Source organism: Equus przewalskii, chromosome X (assembly GCF_037783145.1).
Source record: "Equus przewalskii isolate Varuska chromosome X, EquPr2, whole genome shotgun sequence".
Classification (NCBI taxonomy): Eukaryota; Metazoa; Chordata; class Mammalia; order Perissodactyla; family Equidae; genus Equus; species Equus przewalskii.
Window position 1 is genome coordinate 120,415,706 of NC_091863.1, and position 26,958 is coordinate 120,442,663.

The 26,958-nt window shown below is 45.8% G+C and overlaps 1 protein-coding gene across 12 annotated transcripts in view; it reads left to right on the plus strand.

The window, feature by feature from the left end:
- The first annotated feature begins 2,559 nt into the window (after window positions 1-2,559).
- MTMR1 (myotubularin related protein 1) overlaps window positions 2,560-26,958 on the plus strand; it is a 68,362-nt gene continuing 43,963 nt past the window's right edge. For 2 of the 12 annotated variants that reach the window (XM_070604857.1, XM_070604867.1), the window contains exons 1-5: window positions 2,561-2,839; window positions 8,935-9,040; window positions 20,794-20,817; window positions 21,406-21,432; window positions 23,219-23,272. In XM_070604857.1, coding sequence (XP_070460958.1) covers window positions 2,697-2,839; window positions 8,935-9,040; window positions 20,794-20,817; window positions 21,406-21,432; window positions 23,219-23,272 — 354 coding nt within the window. In that variant the 5' untranslated portion in view covers window positions 2,561-2,696. Of the gene's footprint in view, window positions 2,840-8,934; window positions 9,041-20,793; window positions 20,818-21,405; window positions 21,433-23,218; window positions 23,273-26,958 lie in introns of all 12 variants that reach the window. The other 10 variants (XM_070604858.1, XM_070604859.1, XM_070604862.1 and 7 more) reach the window with 10 other exon arrangements.

Genomic DNA, 26,958 nt, shown 5'->3' on the forward strand with positions numbered 1-26,958 from the left:
GGTGTCCGCATGGTCCAGGTCCTCTGAGCGAATGAATTTCCAGCCCAGTAAAGGAAGCTGGTATAAGGAGACGTTCCAAGATAGGAGAGCTGAGCCAAGGCTCCTCGCTGGGCCAGTTCAGAAGAGCAGAGGCCACGGCCCCCCTTGCCCTCCCTGGGGGACACCGCCTGCATTCCGGGACGATGAGTGACTATGCTCTCTGGAAGGGAGAATGGGCGTGTCAGAGCAGCCCTAGAGAAGACCAGAGTTTCCCAACTTTGGGATTCCTCTCCTGTGATGCACCCCACTACCCGTGCAGATGCCATGTGGCCTGCTGTTGGTCACAAGAGGTCACAGGGTCAGGCCACATTCGAGAGGAGGGCAACAGACTCCACCTCTTGATGTGGGTGTGCAAGGCCACATTGCAAAAGAGCGTGTGGGCTGGGGAATATCATTGCAGCTGTCTCTGGAGGCGCAGGCGACCACAGAGGGAGTGCACAGCAGTATTTCTCCAAGCACACTGAGCCTCGCTGGCATCAGAATCCAGAACAAAAGCCACACTTCTAAGTCTCGCATTCCAGATGCTCCACGTGTTGGCCTGCTGGCCTCCAGCTGACCTCCTCACTTGTCTTGTCTGACTTTATGCTCCGGCAGCACTCAATTTCTTGGAGTTCCCTTGCACATAAGAAACTGTTTAACTGACTCCACACCTTTTTCTGTAACTGTTCCTTCTGCCTGGAACGACGTGACTTTTTCACCTGATCAAAGACTCACTCATCCTTGAGGATTCAGCTGTGTGTCACCTTGTCTAGGATATCTTCCTAACCCCTCTTCTCCCATGGATTGGGCGAGGGTTCCCACAGCCCTGTGTGCTCGCCCCCATCACAGCACTTACCAACCTGTAATGTCATTGCTGACTTGTCTGACGCCTTCCCTTGACTGTGAACTTCTTAGGCAGGGACATGTCAGATTCCATCTCTGTCCTGTAAGTCCTCAGTTTGCGTAACTGAACTGAAAGTCTAATAGTGTCACAGTGAATTCCTCTTTGGCCTATCCTCCTCGAAGAATATGGGACATAAAATATGTTTAAGATTTTACCGTTTTCTTTCTGACAAATCTCAGGACAGCTAGGATGCTGGCAGCTCCTTGGAACAAAGTACCTGACTAAAAGTGGCGTCTTAATCTGCTCAGGCCACCATAAAAAAATACTGCAGCCTGGGGGGCTTAAACAACAGACATTTATTTTCTTACAGTTCTGGGGGCTGGAAAGTCCCAGATCACGGTTCTGGCAGGGTTCCCTTCCTGATGAGGGCTCTCTTCCTGGCTTGCACACAGCTGCCTTCTTGCTGTGTGCTCACGTGGCCTTTGCTCCATGCCTGCTTGTGGAGAGAGTGAGACCAAGCTCTCTGGTGTTTCTTTTCATAAAGGCACTAATTCAACCGTACCAGGGCCCCATCCTTATGACCTAATCACCTCCTGAAGGCCAAATAACATCAGTTGGGGGTTAGGGCTTCAACGTATGAATTGTAGTGGGGGAACACAAACATTCAGTCTATTAAAGTGGGTTAAACATTTGATTTAATAATTTTGGAAAACCTGAAGCCTGCAGGAGGTGGTTCTCCAGTCTATATGGAGATCTTCCCTTCCTTCCTTCCAGCTCTCCTCATCCTGTTGTCCTTTCACGTCAGGATCGCCCCTTCTTGGGTGTACTATGACTGCTGGGGCTCCAGGCATCACATCCTCATCCTCAAGGTTCAGTTTGAAGTTATTAAGCTGGTAAGGTGGGATGGGTCTGGGATTGACCAGTACTCCCTCTCTACAAGTCTGCCTTTTATCAGGGTCATAGATTTGCTGTCTATACCCAGGGCAATCATAGGCAAAGGGGCGTAGTCATGATTCTCATCCCTATCCCCAGTAAAAATCACAGGTGTCTTAAGAGGGGATGAGCTGTTGGATATGCGAAGCCTAGCAAAATGAGCAGGGAAATGAGTCTAGTTCAGGAATCAAGTGTCCTAAATGCCTTTACCATCAGATATTGGCTTGATTTTCACAGCAGTGATTTAACCAACAGAAGTTAAATGTCTCTCTTAATATAAACCAAGTGCGGAAGTTCCGAGGGCGGCATCAGAACACCCGGTTGCCCCACAGATGGCGGGGAGGTGGGTTTGAGCGGGCGGGGGGCGGGGAGAATGGAGCGCGGAGGATTGCTAAAATGTGCGGAATTGATGCGCAACGTCCAGACCAGGGACGCCCAGAGGGGCTGGGCTGTCCTCACCTCAAGACTTTTCTGGGAAGGAAAATTGAGGGAAATCAAACCATTTTTAATCCCTGAATTTCCCCAAACGCTTTTTGTTTCCACCCCGTGTCTCCGAGCTGAGTCTGGTAGATTCACGAGCAAAGCGCGTTCGGCGGCATCGCTCGTACATTTCCCCCGAGCGGCCCCGGTCCCAGAGCGCTCCGGCCCCGCATCGCTCCGGCCCCGGGACCGCCGCGGGCGCCAGGTGGGGACCGGCCCGCGCCGCCCCGCCCCTCCCGGCCCCGCCCCCCGCCGCCCCCCGCGCGCGGCCTTGTGGGTAACGCGGGCCGCCAGGTGACAGCTAATGGCGGCGGCCGCCTGAGCCGGCGGGTGCAGCGCGCGGCGGCAGGAGGCGCGCGGCCGGCCTTCCCGGGCCGACCCGTCCCGACTCGGCTCCCCGCGGCGGCGGGCTCGGCGCGTCATGGACAGGCCGGCGGCGGCGGCGGCGGGCAGCGAGGGCGGCGGGGGCCCGGGCCCGGGGCCGGCGGGCGGCAGGAGGCCCCCTCGGGGGGCGGGGGGCCCCGCCGCCGGCGCCCGGCAGCCGAGCGTGGAGACCCTGGACAGGTAAGCGGGGCCGGGCCGCCGCCCCCCGCGCCCCGAACCCCGAGGGCCCCGCGCCAGACCAGCCGCGCCGCGCCCAGGCCGCGGGGGGGACCGCTTCCTCCGGCCCCTCCCTGGTCCCGCTGGAGACACCCGGCCCCCCGGCCCGGCCCCTCGCGGGCCCGCACCTGCCTCACTTCCGCCTGGCGTGCGGCGCTTTCCCGCCCCCACCCCCAGGGCCCCGCGGCTGTCTGGCCGCTCCCGGGCCTCGGAGCCGCCCGGCCCGGCGCCTGGGGAGGCAGTTTCTCCCGGCTCTCCTCGTTTAGCGTGCCCTTGCCTCCCGTGGCTGGAAGACCCAAATCCCGCCGCCGCGGCCTGGGGTCTGTGATGTCGCGCTTGGGAGTGGGCACTGGGGGACGGGACCCCGCGGGGGTCGGAGCGGGTGCGGATGGAGGCAGAGAGAGACCCTGATTTGGAAAAGTGCTCCTGAGGCAAGAGCACACAGTCGTGTACTTTCAGTTCTTCCCATTGAAGGAGCCAGTTCATTGTTTTCGCGAGCATGTAAGCCGACTGCTTCTTGGGCAGTTGCAGAACCAAGATAAATCAGAAGTCTAAAGCGACCGCGTCCGACAGGGAGGGCCACTCGAACGCTCCGAGGACAGGGCTGGGTTCTGCCACGGCCCGGAATATCCAGTCTTCCCACATTTTGGCCATTTCGCTGAGACTGGAGCGCAGTTAGGCAACCGATGCTGTTGTAAGGCGGCTCGGTCGGTTTCAGACGTTCATTCCTGCCGATCTTAGTCACACCAGTGAGCTGAACTTTTGGGGAGTTTCCAAAAACATAGGAACAACAAGAAACACTCCCTTTGTTTCCACCTTAGTGTAATTACAATGGACTTTAATAGGTGAATCGCCCAAGTGGTCAGCTTCACTGAAAACCAATCACAGCTAAGACGGTACTTGGAATGGTTAGGCTTTCACTCACCTGCAGATATTCTACGATGTCCGCGGGCTTGGAGAGTCAGCGAATAAGAGGAGCGGGCTTCTGGCTCACCATCTAGTGCAGAATGCAAACAGACCAGTGGTTTACATCAAATGTGATAAAGCTTGGGCAGAGGTAAACACAGAAGTGCTCTGGATGGGGCGTGCATGGCACTCATCTGAGAGGCTTTTAAGAACTCCAGGTGGCCAGGCCCCACTTCTGACGATTCTGATTCAGGAGATTTGGGGTGAGGCCCAGGAGTTAGTATTTTTTAAAAAGCCTCTGCAGCCTCGGCTGTGATCCACTGTACTGTGGGTCCACGGAGGTGGAGTACTTGATTTCTCTTCATTGAGGGTGGGGGGCAGGGAGTATGGGCATTAAGTAGGGCCTTCTGAAGAAGCTGACATTCGAGCTGAATGATGAAGAATGCAAAGTTAGCCGGGGAAGAGAGTGGGAGGGCTTTTTGGCTATGGGAGTGGACTGTGCAGTCATACAGGTGATGCTGGATGTGGGGAACTGGGAAAAGAGGCCCTGCGGGAAGGCAGGGGCCAGATCTTGGGGGGCTTGTGTGCCTTCCTAGCAAATTGTGCCTTTATTCTTGGGGCTGATGCTTCTCAGCAGGGTTCTGTACAGCCGGCATCAGAATCACCTCCAGTGCTTGATTCAAATGCAGATTTTTGGGTCCCACCCTAAATCTAGTCCATCCACCTCTGTCATAGAGCCTGGAATTCTGCACTTTAAACAAGCACCTTAGCTACAGGTAGGGTGGGCCATGCGATGTCTTTCGCCCAGGGTGGTACTGGTATACTGGTTGGGCCAGGGTAGTGATTAATAGCGTCCTCCTTCAACTCACAATAGTGTCTTGGTTTGGGTGGGAAATAATGTGGTCGCCCTAGCTATGGGGATCACAAAAGGATTTCCATCGCACGAGCTACAGGATAGGACTGACGTTGGAGAAGGGTTGGTGTGCAGTAGTGTGGTGAATGGACCTGAGGCGGCAGTCTTAGTAGCTTGTGGAGCTGCTAATCTCTCAGTCAGTTCTTCTGTGAACCTGAGTGCCGCCTCTGTGTCAGGCACTGTGTGGGGCCTGAGGACGCAGCAGGGAACAAACACACAGGACTCCCTGCCCTCATGGAGTGTATGATTGGTGGGAAAGAGAGACAAAAAATAAGTACAGTGTGTTCTCTGTTAGATGGCGCGAGGTGCTAGGGGAGACAGGAAGTTGGCACGGGATAGAAGTATTGGGGGTGTGCACTTTGGGGAGTGGTTGGAATTTTATGGAGGAGGGTCAGGGAGAGCCCAGCTGAGAAAGGCGACATGTGAATAGTGCCCCTGCAGAGGTGACGCACCCAGTTGTACAGGTATCTGGGGCGATGCATTCTAGGCAGAGGCCTGTGCACCCTGGGGTGGAAGTGTGAGCGGAGTGTTCAAGGATCAGCAAGGAGACCGGCGTCTCTAGCAGGGAGGGAGCTAGAGAGAGAGCAGTAGGAGGTGAGGTCAGAGAGGTCACGGGCAGGTGGTGGAGAGTCATGGGGAGCCATTGGGGGTTTTGGAGCAGACGAGTGACATAATCTGGTGTAGATTTCAGTAAGATCTCATGGCTGCTGTGTGGGCAACAGACCGAAAGGGGAAGGGGTTGAAGCAGAGAGTCGAGCAGGTAGGAGGCTATAGCACTCGTCTAAGTGGGAGAGGATGGTGGCTTCGCCCAGAGCAGTGGGCTGGAGGAAGGGAGAAGTGGTTAGATGCTGGATATAGTTTGAAGAAAACCTGCAGGGGAGAGCCAGTAGGGTTTGCTGAAGATTGGTGGTTGGGCGGGAGAGGAGAAGCAGCAAGGGCGATCCCAAGGTTTTTAGCTTGTGGGAAGATGGTGCTGCTGAGACTGAGAAGCCTCTAAGTGGAGCAGGGTTAGGAAATTACTTGTCAGCACATAACAATGATGGCAGCAGCTCCGCATGAATCAGTTATGAGATGCCAGCTCTATGTCCCAGAGCAGAAGGCAAGAGGCAGTTGGTGTACATGAGCCTGGAGTTCAGGGGTGCTGTCTGGGCTGGAGACCTAGTTGGGAGTCATCAGCACAGAGATGAGGCTTAAATTCACCAGGTGGGTGGAGAACACAGAAGGATGATGAGCATCTGGAAGAAGGAATTGGAACAGGAGTTGGGCAAGGTGTGTTCTCATGGTACTTAGCAGATAAGAGCGAGCCATGACTTGGTGAGATTCAGATGTGAGAGTGAAGTAGGGGGTGGGCTGTAAGGTAAACCCCAGCTTTGGGGCCTGGGGTGCCTGGGAAACTGGCTGTGCTTTTCCCTGACTTAGGAAACCTGGGTGGTGGGGGAGCAGCTTGTGGGCTGAGCTGCTGATGCTGTTTTAGGCAGGTTGAGTTGGCAGGGTCTCTGGGCCGACTGGTGGAGATGTCTGGTAGGATCATGGGCATCGAGATCAGGAGAGTCCAGGTTGGAGAAACGAAGCTGGGAGCCCCCAGCCTGCAAGTGGTTGTTGATGCCAGGAGTGTGAAAGGAGATTGAACAGACGAAAGAGAAGAGAGGGGAGAGGAAACTTGAGCTCCCTTCTCAGTTCTGTCATCATGGCAAGCTCTGATTCATACTCTTCTTTTAAGAGGGACCCCCGGAGTGGAACCTGGCTCTCTGGGCGTGGTTCAGCCATGCTCCATGAGCTATGGGGCCCTCCGTTCTCTTCTGAACACTGTACTTCTCTTAATGATGACAAAGCTGCGGTCCTGTGAGAGGATGTGGCTTGCTCAAGGTCATGAAGCTAGCTGGTGACAGAAACAGGACCCGGATCCAGGCCTCCTATCTACCAGCCCACTCTACCACGCTGTTTGTAACTGTGTTGGCCAGGACGCTTCTGGTTGCAGGTGACAGATCATTCTAGCTTAAGCCAAAAAGGAAATGTCTGGGCGCACATCACTGCTTCAGACAGGGGAAAGATGGCCACGGGCACATTTGGAGCCAGAGTTGCAAACGGTGTTGTCGGGGATCCCCACCTCTTGTTTTTTCTTGTCTCACGCAGTATCTCTGGGTTTCTCAAGGTGGTGGGGTGAGGAGTGGCCTCCAGCAGTGCTAGGGATCCAAGAGGAAAGCCTGGGATGGCCCGGCCTGGGTCACTCCCTTACAACTGGGGGCAGGAGGAGCAAGGGGCCAGCCTCCCTCTCTCCCCTCCCCCACAGAATCCTAGGAAGTGGACAGGGGCAGCTCCTCAAGTAGAGACAAGTGTCCTTGTCAGAAGAAGAGGGGAGGGATGCTGGGCAGATGCTGACAGAGGTCACCCACGGTGGGTGACCAGGTGGGTTCCTACTGTTAGGTTTGCAATCAGGGGTAGGTGCTGGCAGAGAAAAAGGCAACATGACAAGAAATGTATGATATAAGCAGGCAATACAGGTGACCTAACCTTTAGAAAGGAAACTAGACTCCCTCCCCTTTTCCTCCTCCTTCCTCTTAGTTAGAAACTGTGCTCAGTAGCTTTTTGACATATGGTGGGAATGTCTGCCTGTTCAATGATTGTTTTTACTTATATTTTCAGCCCCACAGATAACCACTGGGTGGTCTTGGTGAGAGACTGCAATATAGATCACTAGTAGAGATTAGAGAACATCAAATATCTTTATTTTACTGTTTAGGTTTTTTTTAACTTACTGCCTGGGGGTTCTAGGTTTTTCTGTCCTTCCAGTACATGAGTCTGGATTAAATTAGTGATGAGATTTTTAAAGGTCTGGAACATTCTTTACAGTGAAAGCTACCTGCGAGGTAAACTTTCATAAGCATCTTTTGCCCTTTTGCTTGATTTTTTCAGTGTTTCGACAAGTTGAGAGAGGAGCCCAGGCCCTGGTGGCAGTTTTTAATCCCCTCACTGCCTAGTTCACTTATTTGCTCCTTTGAGTCAGGTGAGCACAGCCTGACCACTTAGGAGTCATGTGAGCTTGGTCAAACACTGGAGCCTCGGTTTCTCATCTCTGAGATGGGACACTGTGAGGCTTGGGCAAGGCTGCATGTGGAAAAGTGTTGAAGGCTTTAGAGCACCATGCAAGTGGAAGATGTGCTTTCTTTGCATTGTTCTCCTATAAGGCAGTGGCTAGCCTCTGTGGCACTGGCCTCTGTTTTGCCCTCCAGCTCAGTGAGTTGGTCACTATTGGTTGTGCCATGTCCTGGAAGGACAGCCCCAGTGGATCTGGAGGCAGGCCCTCCACTTTCTGCCGGTTTTCTCATCTCAGAAACAAAGTCACTGGTCCCTGTTCTGCCCTCTCATCCCACTGTGATCATGAGGCTCTGATGTAGTAACAGACCAGAAGAGCCTTTTGTCAGTTGTCAAAGCACTTAGGGAATTGTAAGGTAGCATTATTACTACATGGAGGACATCATTTTTCTAGTCTGTTCTTTTTAAAATCACATAATCAGCTTTGCTCCATTAAGAGTCACTTTGATTCACTTGAAGTTATATTATTTTCTAGATTTAAAACTACCACCATGAAATTGATTGTTTGTAAAGCATCTGCTCTAAGATACATATTTCTCTCTAGAATTAATTTTCTATATACATTATGTTAAGAATATTCTCTCTATATAATTGTAATAGAGTAAAACTCCATTAAATGATAGAGAATACACGCTTAACTGTCTAATGTATAGAATCGTCAACTTAAAGAAAATTGGTTGATTCATTTGAAATCAACCAGGAACCTAATCTTACTTCCTAGTTGTCAGGCAGTACTTCAGTTCTTATATTAAATGTAAAGGTAACAAAATAGTCTAATAAAACTTCATTTTCTGAAAAAAGAAATGTACCTGGGGGCCGGCCCGATGGCCGGGTGGATAAGATTGCGCACTCTGCTTCGGTGGCCCAAGGTTTCACTGGTTCGAATCCTGGGTTTGGACCTAGCACTGCTCATCAAGCCATAATGAGGCGGCGTCCCACATAGCAGAGTCAGAAGGACCTACAGCTGGAATATACAACTATGTACTGGGGGGGCTTTGGGGAGAAGAAGAAAAAAAATTGGCAACAGATGTTAGCTCAGGGCCAATCTTTAAAAAGAAAAACAAGGTACATGTATCCCTAGTCAGTGCTCATTTTTCTCACCAGGAGCCTGTGTCTTAAAATATTTTAATCACACTATTTCTTTTAGTCCTACAGGATCACATGTTGAATGGTGTAAACAGCTTATAGCTGCTACAATTTCTAGTCAGATTTCAGGTTCAGTGACATCAGAAAATGTATCCAGAGATTACAAGGTAAGCAGCATGGAGTCCTGAATTCATTTTCAATCTACTGAGCAGCGAGGAAGCTTTGTAATGTCAATTTGAGGGAGACTTTGGCCCCTTGCTGCTCAGCGGTCATCTGCCTGGGAATCAGGGTGAAAGGTTCTCTGTTTTTAGATTAGAACTTAAGAAGAAGAGTCTTATCAGGATCTGGTATATGTGGCCATAGTTTTATAATTGAGAGAAAAAACTGTCTTTAGCATATGATCATTCTTTTAAACATCCAGTTCCATTGTATTATTTTATTATATTATATATTATGTTTTATTATAATAAATGCCTGTATTTTCTTTGTTAGTATTCTGAATTTCAGAAAACATCCGAGGTACAGTATTTCCCTAACTTCACAATTTGTTTCTGTATTTAGGTGCTAGCTGTAGGTTTTCAGCATTAACATGTGATACTAGCTAGAATGCAGAAAACTTTCAAAATCTCAAGAATATTATATGGGCAGCCCCATTTTTTAGTCCTATTGAATTGCAGAATCTCTTGTTTGCTTTAAAAGTTGGCTTCCTGCCTCTTCTCAAGTTAAGAGCAATAAGCTCCTTGTCAGCAGAGCCTGGGGCTCGTTTACCCGCCACTGCCCCCCAGCATGCTCCTGGGACACACAGTAGGTACTCAGTGAATGCTTGTTGAGTCAGTTAGCACAGACAAAACAGGCGTGCTCCGTCCTTGTTCAAGCTGAAGACTAACTTTGTTTTACTGTCAGTAAACTATTAACAGGTACACTGAATGAAGCCCTGTTTACCTTTCAGTAGAAGTGTTTGCTTGAACTAAGGTTGCAGTTTATTATGGTCATTTTTGCTTGCTAGTAAGAGGTAATTGGTTTTCACAAATATGTGTGAAGCACATTTAGTATCCCAGACTACCCTCGGTGAACAGTCTCTCCAAATCACGGTCCTTGCCAGGCCTCACATCTTACAAACACTTCAAGAACTGCCATAAAGATCCTAATTCCTTAATAGTGGCTCCTTGTGTAAGGGCTCTAGCCTCAGTTCCTCGACTCAAGAGGCCATGCGATTGAGATCTGCCTATCATACTGGACTGGCTTCATCCAAGCCACCTGATACCGCTGAGTACGCCTCCTACAGGGGAGCACGGCTGTGGTTAATAGAAACTGGATAATATGCCCGGACAGAAGAGTGACAGTAGAATCCTTAATAGGCTTCACTGCTACCTGATTTTCAAGTTTGCCCACGTAGGAGCAGCTGGGACTCCTGCTCGTCAAAATCCAGCTGGGCTAATATGCCATCTCCAGGTGGGAGAAGCATTTGCTGCATCACTGGTGCCTGAGAGGCTTGTCACTGAGCATACTGACCGCACCCGTCCAGCTGCCCTCTTGCCCCTACCTTAGTGGAGAAACTGCACTGCCGAGTGGAGAGGCTCAAGGACCCTCATGAGGAGAGAATAGCTCTCAGACCTTGGAGTGATTTTCTTTACAGACAATTCTGAGTTACCTGTAACATTTTCTTTATGGTTGAATAGTTGTGAGTGCTGTATGGCTTCTACGAAAGATTGAATGTTGACTGTGTGCATAGCTGTCTGACCTTTACATTAACAGATCAGACTGAATCTGTACTTTAACATGAAGTAACTAAAGGGTTTTGATTTTAGTCTATTTACAAATTTTGTGTAGCAGAATTAGCTATCGGAATGGTTTAACAAATGGTATTCAGAAAAAAATAAGGCTTTTCTATATTTTGTAAATTGCATTTTAAGTACCTGCATCAGATCAGAGCTGCAGCCTTTGGTGAGTTATTGTGAGAGTGTGTTTTCTAATCGGCTTTATTTTCTTTGCCCTACTGTAGCCAAGTCTGCAAAGTTGAGGTCAAATTTATAATTCAAGATTTGTTTTCTTCAAGGAGAGCTTTTTCAAATAAAAGAAGCATAAAATGTTCTTAAACAACAAGGATAATTTTACATGCTACTTATAAAGTAGTTCTCAAAATCAGGGTAACCAAGATGGGCCTTTGGGACACCACTGGTTTGGGAGCATTGCATGGGGTTGGCCCTGAAGGTCCAGATACAATTCCTGGAGGATTTAATTTGCAGTTATCAGTCAATAATATTTGAAATTATCTACTGTGCAAATGTCTTATTTGAAATACTCACTTTTGGGGGTTAGTTTATTCTAGGTTAAACTCAATGTCAGTAATTAAGTGGGAGCAGATTTTCCTGTGGAGCCCAGCACTTGCATCTTGATTTGAAATGCTGATTGTCTTCTCAGTTGTAGGCTGCTGTGGGTAGTTCTACATCCTCATCCACATCAACCCACTAGCACGTACAGCGCTCGATGGTTTTGAAATACTTTTTGACATATCATCCATTTAAGCCTTAAAACCACCCAGTGAGGCAGCTATTCTTATAATCATCATTTAACAGATGAGGAAACCAAGGCTCAGAGAGGTTAAATGACTTGCTTAGTTTCCGAAGTTAGACTTGAGGTTTGAACCCAAGTCATCTTATTGAAAAGCTAGAGTGATTTAAAGAATTTTGTCCCAGCTCCTTGTCCATCGTTTTTCCAAATGTGGTCTTTGGGTCTTCCTGCATCAGCACTCCCTGGGGTGCCTACAAAAATGCAGGTTCTGTGACCTCCATCCCACTCAGTGAATCAGAATCTCTGAGGGCAGGGAACCAAATGCCTCGTATATTTCTTATGTACAGTAAAATATGAAAGCTAGGCTTCTTAGGTTTATATCTGTTGAAATTGGTGATGGGACCACACATATCTGTTACATTCCCACAAATCTGAGTAATTAGTCACTTGTGTTAGCTTTTGGAGAACAATTGTTTTTTTATTTACTCATATCATAAATTGACAGCTCAGGGTCAGCTCGCCCAGAGAGTGTGGTAAGAATATCAGTGGTATCACATGAGATGAGTATGTGGTGGACGTGAGTAGATGGTATGTCCACGGACATGTTTTAACACTTATGTAATTATTTTAATGTGTATTAGAAACACTAGCACATCAAACTTGTGATATAATGGATGCTATTGCTTAGAGCCAGGCAAAGTGTGAAAAAGGAGTGGATTTAAAGTTAACATAGAGATAAATACTAATATTGGTATAGGTAATATGCAGGTACTGCAAACTTGTAAAGGTGGTATTTGAAATGATAGGAGTTTGGGAAACATTGTCCCAGCTGGAAGAGCAGATAGGTATTATGTTGAATTGTGGATCAACTAAATTAATAAATGTATTCTTTAATACCAAGTCATCCTGAAGATTTGCCTGATAATTAAGACTGCTAGAAGTGTAGTAAAATGTTTTGTTTGCCTGCCCCCCAACTCAATTGCTTTCATTTTTACTGTGCTAATAACAAAGAGTAAAAATCTCTCTCTTAAATTTGTCAAAAATTTTAAGAACAAGATCCATAGATTAGACAAAGTAATACAGTTACAAATTGTAATGAAACATTTGTAGGAACTGTTAGAAGTGACACAGTTGATCCGTCTGCGTTGTTTGGGAAGTAGATCTAGGCCAGGAAGGGGGAAGTGATAGTGCGCTACAACAGTACTGGGTAGCTTTGCAACCTTGTTTAACCTCTGAGTGTCACTTTCCTTATCTGTAAGGATAAGAGAGTTTGGATTAGATTGTAAGTCTCTGAGTTCCTTTCTTTCTAGAACATTCTTCAATTCTGTTTTGTCTAAAAGGATTTGATTCTAGCCAGCCTTCAGGAAATTAGGACGCTAGAATTTTAATGTGATCATCGTCCTTCCTCTGGCTCTATCGTCATCATCACCACCTCTCTGTGCCCCTCCCCCTCTCTCTCCTCCCCTCGTCCATGCATACACAGTAGCTAGATCTCTTCTTTAAACATTCTGAAGAAAAAGGAGAAAATGGAGAGGTTACCTATACTAAGTTTAATCATTTAATAGGTTAGTATAGTGATTAAATTTTGGATCTTCAACAAAAACTTCCCTAAGGGCTTTGGACGTAATTGGGATGCAGTATATAGAAAGGGCTTCATTATGTTTGAGCTAGGTCTTAGTTAATAGATCTTAAATTGGGTACCAATCTATGAAGAGGGCAACTTGAGCATGATCTTTCAGAATCCATGGCTGTAGTCCATTGTTGATAGCTTGGCCTCATGATCTATTGATTAAATCAGAGTGTGCAACCACAGATGTCTACAAGGGATAGTTAACAAGCCAGGCAGACATGGAGGGGGCTGTGGAGAGGACAGTATGTTCCCCTAAAAACAGTTAGATAAAACCCGCCTGCTACTGCCTGTGTGAGCCCTAGGCCTCCAGTTTGTAACCACTGTAATAGAAAAGTGCTATCCTATCTCCCAGCATTACTGGTGGGGAAGAAATGTTTCTTAAAAATATCAGGATTTGGGCCTCTGATTCTGGAAAGATGGAGCAGATATATTTTTTCTTATTCTTCACACTAAGTACAACTAAATACCCTGGACGTTATCTATAAAATAAGCATAAGAATTCCCTGAAAGGTAGAGAGAAGAAGGCAGACTGGTTAGGGGCTTCAGGACTCAAGGAACAACAGGGCAATGAAGTCCCTGGATTTCGTATTTACCACTTGTGTCCCAGACTTGTTGCTGAAGAAGCCAGCAACCCAGAAATGCCAACAGGCGCAGACACAAAATCCTACTCTCTCTAGCCAAAGGACCAGGAAGGGGCAGCGGAGCAAAAAGACAACTTTTAGACGCTCATCACTGTACTCCAGCCAAACACCACAGAACAAGTTGCAGCCCTACACTCACCCCACCAGCAAGGCCAAGAGGGGAGCCTAGATTGCACCTTTGCCAGGCTGTCATGAGGCACTCCAAACCCCTGCAGTCGGGGTATCGGAGGGGGCCTAGTGGGGAGTCAGGACTTTCCCCACTGCCCGTTGGTAAGGAGGCTGTGCCTCTACTGTGGTGTCATGCAGGCCATGTTGGGGGCAGTGACAAGGTACACTCGCCACTCCCCTGCCAGGGAGGTATGGGTGGAAGACTAGCTGGGAGTTGGAACTCTCGCCTCCCCACCTCAGCAGTAACTAGGAATCCCCTGTCCTTCTCCCGTGTCAATGGAGGCTGAGTGGGGAACCTGGACTTCTATGCCGACCTGGCTATAATGAGGCAGTACCCACCTCCTCCTCCTGCTGGAGCAGTGTCGGAGAAAACCAACTAAAACAGAAGGTTTAAATAAGATCCACACTCACAACAACATACTCACAGTGTCCAGATTTCCAATGAAAATCACTCGTCGTACTGAGAACCAGAAAGATCTGAAACTGAATGAAAAAAGAGAATCAATAGATGCCAAAACTGAGAAGACAGAGATGTTCGGATTATGTGAAAAATATTTTAAGGAAGCCATCATAAAATTGCTTCAATAGCAATTACAAATATCCTTGAAACAGTGAAAACTTAGAGACAAGAAATAGAAAAGTTTCAGTAAAGAAATATGAAATAAAGAAGAACCAAATGGAAATTTTAAAACTGAAAAATACAATAACCAAAATAATAAAACCTCAGTAGATGGGTTCAACTGCAGAATAGAGAGGACAGAGAAAAGAACTGGGTGAATCTTAAGGGAATTACACTGAATAAAAAAAAGCCACACCCAAAAGGTCACATACTGTATGATTCCATTTATGTAACAGTCTTCAAATGAGAAAATTATAGAAATGGAGAACAGATTAGTGTTTGCCAGGGGCTGAGAAGGGGAGGGGCGGGAGGGAAGTGGGTGTGGCTATAAAAGGGCTACAGTAGGGGTGCTCATGATGATGAAATTGGCCTGCAGCTGGACTGTATCAGTGTCTGTTCTGGTTCTGATATTGTGCTATAGTTGGGTAATATGCAGCCATCAGGGAAATTGGGTGACATGGTACATGGAGTCTCTCTGTATTATTTCTTACAACCTCGTGTGAATCTACAGTTATAATTAAAAATTTAATTTTAAAATCAAAATTTTTACAGACTGAATGATTGTATATTGCATGTAAAATAAATTTTGATTAACATTTATAACAATTCACGATACAGTAAAAGTATTGTTTAAATGAAACATATAGTTGTGCTAATAAAGATGTTAGAATCTAGTTAGTGAAGAGAGTATCGACAGTTATCCTTGTGCTAGCTCAGTTACAAGCCGCCTCCTCCCTTTTTCAAGGGGAAACTGGGGCCAGCATGCTTCATGGAGGATGGAATTGAAGGGCTCTGGAGGCCTTTCCAGAGCGGAGAGTGGGGCTTTCCAGTTAGGGTTTGACAAAGTGGGCCAGGCGAGGTTCAGGTGTGACTTGTTTCCTAAAGACCAGGGCTGTATTTTGATGACTAGTTGAGATTGTTATTGGCTGGTTCTGGCCTCTGACTCCAGCCAGCTGGTGAGCACTAAGCTGCATAGATTTCTGGTTATTGAGGCTCCTACAGCAAGAGGAAGGATTTCCTGACCCAACAGTTCAAACTTCCTAGCAAGGTGAAACCTCTTCTTTTAAATTCATTTTGTAGCGATCTCATTGTTAAAGCAAAATTAGTTTATTTATAGACTTTACACCTAAAACAGAAAACAGTGGTGTTTTTACTCCAATATCACAAGCTTTTCTTGAAAAGAAGTCTCTTAGAGGCATAAGTTTAAAGATAACTCATTTATAAAAGTAACCAGAAATTTATTTGACTTAGAATTGTCTCATATGGTTTATCAAAAAGATCATAAAAGTTGGAGTCGGAGCACTTTGCCTTGAGCCCCAGCCCTGGATCTGACCAGCTGCCCAACAAGTTACTTAACCTGTTGAGACTCAGTGTCCTTGTCTGCCTAATGGGTGTTACAGTGGGGGGATTGATGTAGTAAATAGGGCAGCAGATGTAGCAAATGTGTACAGTGCCCATTTACTGTACACTATTACTCTACAGGAATGTCTGTGACGTGTGAAAACGAACACCAGAGGAGGGTATTGTCATGGCTGAACACCGAGCCACTGCCGTAAAATGGCGTCTCGGCACCTGTTATGTGCAAGGGGCCAGGCTGGGCTGCACGGACTTCATAGTAGGGGAAAGAGACACCAGAAAATACAGTCCAAGTTGGGCTGTGGTGAGTGTTTAAATAGACAGTAAACAAGCTGCGTGGGAGGAGTGAGGAGGCAGAGCAGGGCGTTCTGGGCGTGAAGCTGTGAGAGCCTCTGGCAGAAGGGGAACAGGTTTAGGTGGGGCCTTCTCGAGGTTAAGAGCACGGGAGCTCGAACCAGCCGGCACATTGCTGCCTCTGTGACCTTGGTAAGGTACTTCACGCTCGCTGCCTCAGCTTCCTCCTTTGTCACATGGGGTAATAGAAGTCTCTCCTTCGCCCGTGGCTGGGAGGGTCGAGATAACACACGGAAAGCATTTAGCACAGTGCCTGACGTGGAGTGGATCTGCTCCAAGGGCTTGTTGGTATTTGTATTACTGGTACTGGCTGTGTTTGAAAACTTTCTGAAATGCTTTCATGCTGTTGGGGATTTAGGGGTGTCAACTGTTACCTTCCGAAGAATTAAGACAGGAGCCAAGTAGATTCGACCACAATACCAGCTTTATTAATTGATCAAAGCTGGCTTGGAGGGCCTCGCTTAGGTGTGAGGCCATAGTCGGCCCAGAATTGCACACACTCATCCAAAGGTGGAGCACTTCTGGTACCAGATGTGTGGGTTTTCCCCACACCGACTCATTCTCCAGCACCAGCTGTGTCCTGCAGTTCATTTCCCACACTGCCCAGAGTTAGCGCAGGCCCCACAGCTCAGGGGCTCAGTCCCAGAAGGCTGCCTCTCACTTCAGACACTAGTCGCAAGTAGTGGCTCCCCAGGTTACCCACAACTTCTGCCCGGCTTGGCTACAAATCGGGGGTTCCCACAGCCCCCTCCTCGAATTTGATCATTCGCTAGAACAACTCATAGAACTCAGGGAAACACATTTACCACTTTATTAAAGGGCGGGATGACGGACACAGATGAATAGCCAGGTGAAGAGATACGTAGGGCAAGGTCTATGAGGGTCCCAAGCATAAGAGCTTCTGTCCCCGTGGAGTTGGGCTACGCCACCCTCCTGGCACGTGGATGTGTTCAACCCAGAAGCCCTCCAAATCCCGTAGCTTAGAGATTTTTAAGGAGGCGTAAATACACAGGTGTGATTGATAACTCATTTTCCAGCTCCTCTCCCTTCCCTGGTGGATGAGGGAGGGGAGCTGAAAGTGCCAAGCTTCTGATCCTGGCTTGGTCTTTTCTGTGACCAGCCCCTATCCAGAAGCCCACTGAGAGTCGCCTCAGTAGAACAAAAGACGCTCCTGTCGTCCAGGAATTTCCAGGGGTTTTAGGAGGGCTGTGTCGGGAACTGGAGTCAAAGACCGAATATTAGAACAAAAGATGCTCCCAGCACCCCTGTTTACAAGGCTTTTAGGAGCTCTATGTCAGAAACCGGGGTCATTTCACAGTGCTTTTCTTGAGTTAGTGAAAGCCGTTTAGAGGCAGGTAAATTTTTAGTTAATGCTCAGGCAGTCTGCTTTGTTAGGTAGATTAAGATTCATTATTAACTTGTTTGCACCTTCTCATAGGTTCTCGTGTGTAGGAATTGAGAGAGGGGATGTGGGACAGATCAAGAGAGTTGCCGTGCAAGGTGGGGAGGCTGAGACCCATCAATGAAAAAGGTTACCTATCAGTGCTGAGTCTAGCAAGTCCCTCTTCGTGCGCACTTACCCCCCTGCCCGGTACAGTTCGCCTACCCGATTAACCCTCCTGACAGCCTGCCATGAAGGTGTGCTCAGCAGGACCGCTGGAGAGAGGAGGAGGCTAAGCTCCGCGGTGGGGCAGGGGGCCTGTGGGGCTCCTCGGAGGGCTCTTGGCCTGTAAGTGCTGCAGGAGCATTTAACTCTGGGGTGCCTTCTTTTAGCCACCCAGAGGCCCGTTTGCCTCCCCCAGCCTCGGTGGGGGAGATGTTTTCTGAAGTCTTCCAATGAGGCTTAGCAAAACGACTCCTGGGGTCTTAGAGCTGGTCAGGACCCTGCAGTCATTCCCCAGGCTCCTTTCCTTTCGTGAAACCAAGGCCCAGTGCAGCCATGAGGGGGCCCTAAATTGGCTGGTGAGAGCTGGCCCCAGGCCTCCAGACTTAAAACCGCTGTTCTCCTCTCTGGCTCTGATCAGAATCAGATTTAAGAATAGAATGACCCTCTCTCTGTGCCTGAAATGGCTTATTTCAGGAGAGATGTAAAGTAAACCAGAGAGAAATACATGGGTATCAACTTGGAGACTGTCAAGTGAGCCTCCTACTGACCTTCCTGGTCTCATACTAAGAATACTGAGGATTTGGGGGCTGGCCCATTGGCATAGTGGTTAAGTGCAGTGCGCTCCACTTCAGTGGCCTGGGTTCACAGGTTTGGATCCCAGATGTGGACCAACACGACTTGTCACCAGCCATTCTGTAGTGGCGACCCACAATACAAAATAGAGGAAGATTGGCACAGATGTTAGCTCACGGCCAGTCTTCCTCACCAAAAACAACAACAACAACAAGGATTTTATTACAACAGGTAAAGAGTTATGTGAGCTTCAAAGCAGATTATCATCCTAGCCCTTTCCAAACGTTGGAGTTAGTTTCTCCTTCCAGTTGCAAAGGCTTATTGACGGTGGTGCGTCTCCTCTGTATAAGGCCCAATTACACTACTTGTGAATGCTGATTTTTAGTTTACAATTTGTTACTATCACTTTCCAGACAAAGTGCCAAAAAATTAATTGTAGTGACAGAACAAATGTGAAAAAAAATAGCATGCTACAGCAGAGGTTTGGAAGTAGAGAGGGGAAGCGAGGGAAGAGGCAGTGGTGTTGATTTCTTCGTCAACCCAAAGGGAGCCAAGAGAAATGGGCTGTACATTTGAGGGCTGTGGTTTAAGTGTGTGAATTATAGCCACACAACGCTGAGGCAGTATAGCGGACTACCCGGGTTGAAATATTTGCCCTGCCATCTTGAACTGTGCCTTGGTTTTCTCATCAGAAAATGGGGCCAATAATAGTTTTTCTCTCGCAAGGTTGTTCTGAGAATAAAATGAGTTAATATATACAAAGTGCTTAGAAGAGCATGTGGCACCTAAAAATCATTTCATGAGTATTTTTCTTGTGATTAAGCAGCTGCTGAAGGAAGATAATAAAAACTAAAAACTAAAATTTCAGTCAGCAGAGATTGGGGAGAGGGAGGTAGTAGTTTGAGAAAGCTTATTTTCTCATCTTTTAGAGTTGGAGGTCACTAGCTACTGTTTAAGGTTGACAAGTCATGACGTAGAGGTGTAGCCATATTTCCTCTGGATTAGAAATAGGTCTGGTGAAACGTGTGTCACTGAGGAATGGAGCTCGTGGAGGGGGACTTCCTTTCTATTTTGAGCTTTTGTTGCCATATATGCCCCATTTTGAGTTTTTTATTAACAAAGTGTGTATTTTACTTATTTTGTACTAACTTTCTTGTGGTGTAATTAATGAATGATAAACTTCACATATTTAAAGTATACAATTTGATAAGTTTTGATAGGTACACACTTGTGAAATTATCTCCACAATTAAGATGATAAACCTATCTATCACCTCCCCACCAAAAAAAAAGCCAGGTTTAAGCTTCTTAGTCTAGATAGTCTATATTTAGGAACTCATGGGCTTTAAATCTCTTTGAGCTACAGATCACCTAATTCAGAACACCATTTTTACTTTAAGTAGTATTTTCTTTCAGTGCTGATACAGTGATACTTTTTGAAGTCTGTATCTTTGGACCTATAAAACTCTAAAACTACTAAGAGCCTCTGGTGATTTTTTTTGGTAGTGCTGTTTCTTATAGCACATCCAGTGGTTAGATGAGAGGATTTCAGACTGTGGAATGGAGAACAGGCAATTCAAGTCTTGCTCAGGCTGTTACCACTATTTGCTTTTCTGGGGCGTTTCCTCTGACCAGGGCTTCCCGAATGCATATGCTGCATGTTCTAGTAGGATTCACGGGCCAGGGGTGGAGGAATAATGTCGCTGAAATCAGTGGCCCAATTTAATAAAGCGTGGCTGCCCCTGGCACCAGGCAGCGCGGGCCTCCGCTCTCCTCCCCAGCCCTCCCAGCCCGGCCAGCTGCCCCTTCCCCATGCAGCGGGGGCTGGGGGCAGGACAGGCATCCTTCTCTTGGTGGGATGGCCGCGTCTACCGGGGAGTTTAATTCTTCCAGAGTCCCAAATGCAAGTTGGGAATATAATTTCTGTGGAAACCAGGTTAAGATTTGTGGTTAACTACGTTTTATGATACTGTTAAGGCTATAGCTGAGCTGTGCTCTGGGTCAAATGTGGGAGCTTTTGTGGTTTTTTGGTTCATTTTTGTTTTGTTTCTGTGGGCTGGTTTGGGAGCAGAACCGCCTTTTTATCTCATTGTTTCTATGGAGAATGCATTCAGTATTCCAAACAGACACACAAATGAACTTTTCAAACACAGCCTGTTCACAGTGGCTTGTAATAGCACTTGACAGAAGGGGTTTGTGTTTAAAATACTGTAGTTTGTCTTAGCCTAAGGGCAATAAAATTTTCTCAAATCATAGACTTGCCTAAAAATTTAGGACAAATGTGTTAGGATTGATTTGATATTGAATGAAACTTAGAGGGCAAATGTGTTACGATTGATCTGGTTGGTTTTATTTAGAGGAGGATGATGTTTCTTAGGGAGTGGGCTGATTGACTTAATGGCATCTTTCACAGGTCAATAGTAACGTGTCCATGATGATGATGTTCTGTGTTTTAACTAACAGGTTTTCAGGAGGCCTGATATAAGGGTAAGGATATTTGGCTGTCAGCAGATGGGCCTCCTCCTTGTGTGTCTCTGTGCTTATCGAACACTTAGTCTATTTAGTGTTCTTTGCCTTCTCACTGGTTTTTATGAGCCACTCAGATCAATTTGCTCTGCTGTGTCATAGCTGTAAGTGTTCACTAGAAACGCTTTATTTGTTACAATGTTTTTGTGTGCAATAAAAGCCACTGTCTGTGAGGGCAGGATGCTAAAATTGTTACCAGTGTGCAATACTGACTTTTGTTGTGTTCCGTGAATTCTGACCAAATGGATATTCGTGGCAGGGGCTTAGAGGGCTAGGCCCACAGAGTCCTCTTTTGACCTTGTTTATCATGTAATTCATGCTAAAGACCTTAGCAACAGCAACAAAGCAGTCAGTTGTTGTCCATCCGTCTCAGTAAGACTTGAAGTCACCTTTGTGTGTGCATGCTGAATCCCAAAAGCAGAAATGCAAATCTTGAAGATAAATTTAGCAAAGTCAGTCCCATTTAGTGTTTCTTAAAATACAGATGTAGCTGTTGCGAATGGGGTATAGCTTATATTTTCCTCACGACTTTCCTTCCCTTTATTTCAGAACATTCATAAATCAAGACAAAGATTGGTAATGTGCATGCATTTAAACCTGAGTGTCAGATGCTGAAAATTAACCTATTTCCATTAAATGAAAACAATGTGGATTTCGATAGAATAATTTAGTGACTTCAGTTTTAAAGTTTTAATGTTATTGAGCCAGTGAAGTAGTACAAAAATAAGCAGGTTAAGTCAAATTCTTGTTATTCTAGTTGGTTTATCTTTGTTTAATCTTGTTTTCACCATGTTTTCTTTTGCTCAGGGGAATCATTTTCATTCACTGATTCACATTGTTAAATATTAGTGTTTGGCCTTCTACTTGCATGGACTTTGAAATGCTGTGTGTTTTTGTTGTTTAGTCATTTTTCTGTTTTTAAAAATTTTATCAAAGAATGACTCCATTTTCTTTGTATTTAAAAAAGTGGAAATTTCAAAAAACTAGCTGCATTTAAAAAAACACCCTTCTTTGAAGGGTAACAGTACCAACTGTTTACTAAATTCAATCCGATGATAAAGTCTAAAAATACGTTAAGTAGCTCTTTTACTTTTGACAAAAATGAAGGGTCAGAAATAGTAAATTCTGGGGCTGGCCCCGTGGCCGAGTGGTTAAGTTTGTGCGCTCCGCTGCAGGCGGCCCAGTGTTTCGTTGGTTCGAATCCTGGCGCGGACATGGCACTGCTCATCAGACCACGCTGAGGCGGCATCCCACATGCCACAACTAGAAGGACCCACAACGAAGAATATACAACTGTGTACCGGGGGGCTTTGGGGAGAAAAAGGAAAAAATAAAATCTTTAAAAAAAAAATAGTAAATTCTTTTAAAGCTTTGCTACTTCTTCACTGACTGCCTTTTAAAGAAATCTAGTCATTGGAACCAAAGTTTCATAAAGGAAAAGTATATCTGTGGTAAATTTTAATGTTTTCAGGCTCAGAGACTTGATACAACTTTAAAAGGGGTTATAATCTTGTCATCTTCACTATTCATATTCTTTATACCACCTGTTGAACTAAAAGTCAAATTTTTAAAGTTTCAAAACCTAATTGAGTCTATGAAGAAATTAAGAACAGTATACTTTTAAAGGAATCGGAAAAAATTTGACTAATGATATGTGACCTTTTAGCTGTTTCTTTGAAGCATGTTGATACTGTAATTAGAAATATTTAATATGGTATTGATTCATAAATCACACTACTTAATTAGCAATAAGTAACAGATTATATGTACATGTAGGTCTATGCATATGTAGGTATATGTATATTTCCGGCATGTGCTATGTGCATGTGCATGTGGGTGGAAATTTTGTTAATAGCTGTAGAGTTGACCACTGGACAATATGATAGTTCTTTAGAGTACATGAATACTTACTGTGTTTAAAATACATGTCTATGAACTGCCGTTGAATTTTGGCTTGGTTTTGCCCTTTATCTGTTTTTTTTTTGTGGTATGCTTTATTTTCTGTGAGCATTTTATGCCTCTGTTATTTTATTTCTTTGCTATAAGCTATAGTATTGCTTGATTTTAAAAAGACAGTACATTCTTTGAAATCCATGATGTTTGCTTTTCATTTTTCTGCCCCACGACAAACACAGAATAGATAACTCCATTTTAGGCTGAGGATGCTATAGATGGCCTACACATTATTTCCTTAACTCCAAGGGGGAAAATACTGTGATTTGCAAAGCCATGAAAGGTGTGTCGACTTTTACATGCTTACTGTCTCTTTAAAAAAGAACTTCTGTCCTTTCACCTGTCTGTTTGCACGTGTTTCTCTCTCTCCTCTCTGCCTTTTCTTGTCCATGCCCCTGGTGCTGTGCAGGAGATTCAGGAAGAACACAATGGCTACCCTTCTGAAGCTGAAGCTGATCAGGTGGCAAGTTCTACGTGTTCATCTGTTTGTAGCTACAGATCGTGTATTTAGAAGCCATTTCATACTAGATTTCTAGATGATAAGCAAATGCTTTTACCACTACAGTAGTGCCTTCCTCTCCCACTTTGGTAGATTCCATTATGACATTATTTGCAAAAATTGGTTTATCCAACAGTTTGTCAACCAGAAATTGGTTCGTCTGTGCTCTCAGTTTTCCCAGATCGGGTTATTGATGAGGTAGTGAGCCTCAGTCACGACAGGCTTCTGAAATGCCTTTACAGAGACTTAGAGGGGACAGATGTATACGCTAAGGGAGCTCCTTGAGGGTGCAGACCTGGCTTTATTCCAATTTGCGTGGTCCATGCCCAGCACAGTACCTGGTACCTTGTGGGTATTTGTGGAATGAGTCCATACAGTTTGTATTTGTTAATCAGAAGCAAACAGTCCTTCGTTGATTATTCTTGAGTGCTTACTCTTTGCTCAGTACCCCTAGACTCTCTGGAGTCTTAAAGCAGCGGAACTTTCCCCAAAGCTTATGTAGAAACTCACTCTGTGAAACTGCTAGAAGAGCAGCTCCAGGGAAGCATGGCTGCCCCCTCACCCCCACCCCTGCCATGCTCAGCTGTGCCTTTGTCCAGCCCACCCTCCTTTGGTGACCCTGGAAGCACCTCGAAGAGCCCAGTTTGCAAATGACTGCTTTCGGCCTGCAGCCGTTACAGAAACTGTCCCCCTATCAGTTTGGATTCCGGATGAACAGTGAAGTACTGGAGAGGCCAGGCCGGCCGCTGCGCTGGAGCCCTCGGGGACAAGTGCAGGGAGCAGGTGGGCCTGCAGCTGGACCTTCAGGGTCACCGGACAGGCTTTGCACGAGATCATCCGAGGGAATTCCTCAACTGGGGAACACATGGAGCAAAGGCCCTAAGAGGAGTGGGCGTGTTCATGAGATCAAATTCCATTCACAAGAATATTCCGTTCTTTGATTATGCTGGACATGGGTTGGATAAATCAAGGGTCAAATCATGTCCTGTGCAACTTGGTAGTTGCAGTCAAAGCTTAATATAGCAGGAGTATAAGTCCCATCTCCTAACACCAGCTTTGTAAAGGGAATCTACTGTCCTCACAAGACAATGAGCCTTTAAGAACTCTTCTCCTCTTGAATTCCTATGCTAAACCGGGGTGGGGGGGGGGTTCCTGTACACAATCAATGTGTATCCTGTACAAAATAAACCTTTCATGGGGAAATCTGAAGCAGTGGGATCATTTATTTGTTTTGTTCTGATACTGCTTTTTCATCACTTAAAAAGCGTGTCCCAGATTTAATTATTATTAGTGAGAGGTTTGTCTCACCCCCACATTCATGTCCATTGTAAATGCGCAGGTGTTTCAAGCTAAATTTAATGGGACTCTCAGAAGAGACAAGATGTCTTCACCCTCCACCTTGAGAGCCTTGTGCCTTCTCAGAATGGTCCCGATCAGCGCTGTCTCCCGTCTGCAGCATTTTATCAGCTAGTCCTCAGTTGAGGACTTTAAAATGTTTGATGTGGCCTTGCTGTAAACCTTAAAGTCAATCGCCTTCCCCCCACACCTTCCAGAGTCAGATGAATAGAACAGCTTGCTTTAGTAAATATGTTTCAAAATAACCTGTCCCCATTTATTTTTAAATATAAGTTAATGAATTTGTCTATATAATATATGAGAATATTTAGCCATTAAAGTAAGCTTTAACAATGTAACATTTGAAGTAATTTGAAACTTGGATATTGATTAAAATAGCTTTCTCACTTTGTAACCACATTGTAAAATGTCACTAGTTCAGGCAATAAATTAAAGCATGGGGGCCTGGCCCCGTGGCATAGTGGTTAAGTTTACGTGCTCTGCTTCAGCGGCCTGGGTTCGCGGATTCAGATCCCAGGTGCAGACCTACATGCCACTCATCAAGCCATGCTGTGGCAGCGTCCCACATACAAAATAGAGAAAGATTGCCACAGATGTTAGCTCAGGGCCAATCTTTCTCACCAAAAAAAGCAGACTTTCAAATTAAGGCTTCTATTAGGATTGGTGATTTTGTTAGTGTTTCTAAAACTGGACATTTAAAAGTATAAATATTGGTTTATGCTTTATTACATAAAAGGTATATTTCCAAATCAGATGTGAGTATAAAAATGACTCTATTAACGGTTCTCCATGTCCCTAAAAATTCTGGCTGAAAAGTATCTTAAAAACCAATCTGGACTGAAAATTCAAACTGAATAAAATTGTTGGAGGTAACAGTAATCCCTAATCTGTATTATTTTAACCATGTATCGTCATAAGGAGGAGGATGGACCTCGTCATTTTGTGCTCTCCCCCTGGAACAGACATACCTAGACCAACATTTAGCATTGAATTTTCTCTTTATATTCTGACTTTTTTCCTCTATTTTATAAAATTTGATGAAACTATGTATAGTGTTTTTGAATTGACCTGTAAGTCCCTTTAATAAAACATATTGAAACATTCTTATAACTATGAAAAATGATTATTTTGAATTTGAGTAACTTATATTGGAATTATAAAAGATAGTCATTTTTAATATTTTGCTTCACAAAAAATTATGCTGAAAATTTAGTATTGTCCAACCTGTCTCCGGCTGAACGCTGCTGGCCTCCCAATGTTAACAGGTGTCTTTTGGAGAAAGCAGCCCCTGATCACCTAGGTACGGGATATGCAGCATCCTCTAGTGCCCTCTTGCAGATTCGGCGTACATTAACACGCTAAAGACTTGACACTAAAAAAAACCAGTTTAACTTGTTTTCTTTGACCCAGCATTTCCTAAACTTGAAAAAAAAAGACCTATTCACATCTCTTGGAAATTTGATGCTCTGTGAACCACAGCTTGGGAATTGCTGAGGTTTTGAATACCTTATTCTTATTTGCCACACATTATGTCAGAGATGCCAAGGAGAAAGTGACGTTTCCTTGGCAGCATCTCACAAGGTGTCAGTACCTTGGAATAGGCCCTGAGATCAGGCTCTGGTCCCCAACTTTGTAGTTCAAGAACACCATTTTCTCAACCCCCTTGAGTTATCTGGCGCTGTCCAACCAAGCTTACAAGGCTGCCTACTGGGCTGCAGGGCCAATGTGGACATTTACAACTGTGGGCATGTATCTTTCTAGTCATCCAAGACATCCTTTTCCTGGTACCACTGTAGCCAGGAAACCTGATACCTCATTAGCGGTTTACTTGGTGAGGGTAGAATCAGCCAAGGGTGAATTGGCTGGCTTGGGAGAAGCCTGGTGAACACAGTCTGCTCTACAGTGATTGAAATACTCTTGTCTGCCAGATGAGGGCGCACTCCTGTGGTCTGGATGGGATACACCCTGACAAGCCCACTCACCATGTCTCCCCTCCCCTGCTTTGTGCAAACACAGGGAGCTGGGCTGCTGCTCCCTAGGGCTTTCCTTCCACGTGTTACTGCCCTGAGACCCCTCCGAGGTTACTTTAATTAGATTTCGGGGTTTCCCCCGCTATCTCATAGGCTAGGCCATTTCTACGTACAGCTAGCTAAGCACCTACATGTAATGTTGATTTTGCTTGTATTAGTTTCATGCTCAGCAGGTAACCTTTTTCTTGACTTTATTTCCAAATTCTGGAGGCACCTTATAATAGCTGTCTGTGTAGTGATTACAGTATCTGTCATGTCAAGCCA